The sequence below is a fragment of the Bombina bombina genome, chromosome 5 (assembly GCF_027579735.1).
Source record: "Bombina bombina isolate aBomBom1 chromosome 5, aBomBom1.pri, whole genome shotgun sequence".
Classification (NCBI taxonomy): Eukaryota; Metazoa; Chordata; class Amphibia; order Anura; family Bombinatoridae; genus Bombina; species Bombina bombina.
In genome coordinates, this window is record NC_069503.1 from 550109407 (window position 1) to 550112533 (window position 3127).

The 3127-nt window shown below is 34.8% G+C and overlaps 1 protein-coding gene across 1 annotated transcript in view; it reads right to left on the reverse strand.

Moving 5' to 3' along the window:
- LOC128659427 (C-C chemokine receptor type 4) overlaps nucleotides 1-505 on the reverse strand; it is a 2332-nt gene extending 1827 nt beyond the window's left edge. The window contains exon 1 of the mRNA XM_053713063.1: nucleotides 1-505. This exon is cut by the window's left edge and continues 1827 nt beyond it. Coding sequence (XP_053569038.1) covers nucleotides 1-472 — 472 coding nt within the window. The 5' untranslated portion in view covers nucleotides 473-505.
- Between the last annotated feature and the right edge of the window lie 2622 nt (nucleotides 506-3127).

Sequence of the window (3127 nt, forward strand, 5' to 3'; positions counted from 1 at the left end):
CGTAGGTTAGCTTCCTTGTTTTTGCAGAAGACACAGCATGGACTACAGCAAGATATCTGTCCACTGTCATCATTGTTAAGAATAAAATGGAACTGAAAAAGCCAACATAAAACATTGACGACATAATCTTGCACATTGCATCTCCAAAAATCCATCCTTGACTGTGATAGACAGCCCAAAAAGGGAGACTGAAGGAAAATAGCAGGTCGGAGATCACCAGGTTTAGGATGAATATATTGGTCACTGTATTTATCTTCTCATACTTTAGCAAAAGGAAGAGAATAAGACCATTTCCCAGCAAGCTAAGAATGAATACAAAATAGTAAAAAAAGGGCACTATTACAGCTCCAAATTCATTGCTGTACATTTTTGGACAGATGAAGATTAGTCCAGAATCATCATAAAACACAGATGTTACTTCAGGGCTTACATTAGTTGAATTTGCTTGAGATTTAATGTCAGAATTTGACATGGCAGCTTTGCAAAATTCACAGCAATAGGCTAGAATTTCTTAAAATCTTTCAAATGAATATTGTTCAGTTTAATGGATAATGACTCATAAAATATGACTGTTGGATCAGTTTGAAAATACTCTTAACCATGATATGTAATATTTTATGTTGCACCATCAGGAAATACTGTGAATAGCTTTTTCGTAAGGAAAAAAAAAAAAAAGGAAACGTCTTGGTACCATAACCAGATTAATCAGATGTATGATAGTTTTCTGCTATAATAGAAAATAGGTTTGTAAAATTATGCAAACTTCTCAATATTACTAGCTAAAACATATAGCATTAACTTGGCAAAAATAAAAAATAAAATATTACAACATATTTGAACTGTAATATAGAAACATCAGTTAATTAAATCATTTTAAATTTATACAATTAAAAGAAAATTAAAGTCAAAATTAAACTTGTATGATTTAGATAGAGCATTTAATTTTAAGACACTTATAAATTCCCTTCTATTATTAAATTTCCTTTTTTCCTCTTGGTATCCTAGGTGTATATTCACAGGAGCAGCAGCAATGCACTACTTGGACCAAGCTGGTGATTATTTTGTCATTATTTGTTGGTTTTCATTAAATTTCATTTTGCATTTGTTCGGATATTCAGTTTGTGAAAATGACATGATTATTCATGTTTCATTAACGAATTTGCATTTATAACAAATTAATGCACATGTCTAACATTTACTATTATTCTAAGGCTAATCTTTGCTTTGGATACATCACTTTGTCTAACACGTGTTTACTGTCTAACATCCCTTTTTTTTGGACTACAATATTCTGACAATTTTAGTTGCTTTAGTAAGGTGGAATACATTTAGAATGAGGGTGTCCTTGATTTGTTGAGGTCCAGAAGGAGGACAAAATCCTAAGCTTATAACCTTGAAAATAGGAGAGAGGAAAGTGCCAAATAGACAAATCAGTCTTAAAGGGACAGTCAAGTAAAAAAAAAACTTTCATTTTTCAAATAGGGCATGCAATTTTAAACAACTTTCCAATTTACTTTTATCAACAATTTTGCTTTGTTCTCTTGGTATTCTAGTTGAAAGCAAACCTAGGAAGGCACATATGATATTTTTTAAGCCCTTGAAGGCCGCCTCTATTTTATTTACTTTTCACAGCAGGGGAGAGCAAGCTCATGTAGGCCATATAGATAGTATTGTGATCACGCCCGTGGCTAGTGGCAGACATTGCACTTATTGGCTAAAATGCAACTATATGCAAAATAACTAAAAGTCATGTGATTAGGGGCGGTCAGAAGATGCTTAGATACAAGTTAGTCACAGAAGTTAAAAGTGTATTAATATAACAGTGTTGGTTTTGCAAAACTGGGGAATGGGTAATAAAGGGATTATCTATCTTTTGAAACAACAAAAATTCTGGTGTTGACTGTCCCTTTAAACTTCCTTCAATCTACCTCACTCTATTTTTCCAGAATCTTGTTATAATTTTAAGTCCTGAAAAACCTGTTGAAGAAATTAACGCCTAGATTTAGAGTTCTGCGTTAGCCGTCCAAACCAGCGTTAGAGGCTCCTAACGCTGGTTTTTACCGCCCGCTGGTATTTGGAATCAGTCAGGAAAGGGTCTAACGCTCACTTTGCAGCCGCAACTTTTCCATACCGCAGATCCCCATACGCCATTTGCGTATCCTATCTTTTCAATGGGATCTTTCTAACGCCGGTATTTAGAGTCTTGGCTGAAGTGAGCGTTAGAAATCTAACGACAAAACTCCAGCCGCAGAAAAAAGCCAGGAGTTAAGAGCTTTCTGGGCTAACGCCAGTTCATAAAGCTCTTAACTACTGTGCTCTAAAGTACACTAACACCCATAAACTACCTATGTACCCCTAAACCGAGGTCCCCCCACATCGCCGCCACTCTATTAAAAATGTTTAACCTCTAATCTGCCGACCGCACACCGCCGCCACCTACGTTATCCCTATGTACCCCTAATCTGCTGCCCCTAACACCGCCGACCCCTATATTATATTTATTAACCCCTAATCTGCCCCCCACAACGTCGCCGCCAGCTACCTACAATTATTAACCCCTAATCTGCCGACCGGACCTCACTGCTACTATAATAAAGTTATTAACCCCTAATCCGCTTCACTCCCGCCTCAATAACCCTATAATAAATAGTATTAACCCCTAATCTGCCCTCCCTAACATCGCCGACAGCTAACTTCAAGTATTAACCCCTAATCTGCCGACCGGACCTCACCGCTACTCTAATAAATGTATTAACCCCTAAAGCTAAGTCTAACCATAACCCTAACACCCCCCTAAATTAAATATAATTTAAATCTAACGAAATAAATTAACTCTTATTAAATAAATTAATCTTATTTAAAGCTAAATACTTACCTGTAAAATAAACCCTAATATAGCTACAATATAAATTATAATTATATTGTAGCTATTTTAGGATTAATATTTATTTTACAGGCAAATTTCAATTTATTTTAACTAGGTACAATAGCTTACCTAGCTAAAATAAAGAGAAATTTACCTGTAAAATAAAAACTAACCTAAGTTACAATTACACCTAACACTACACTATACTTTAATAAATTATTCCTATTTAAAACTAAATACTTACCTGTAAAATAAACCCTA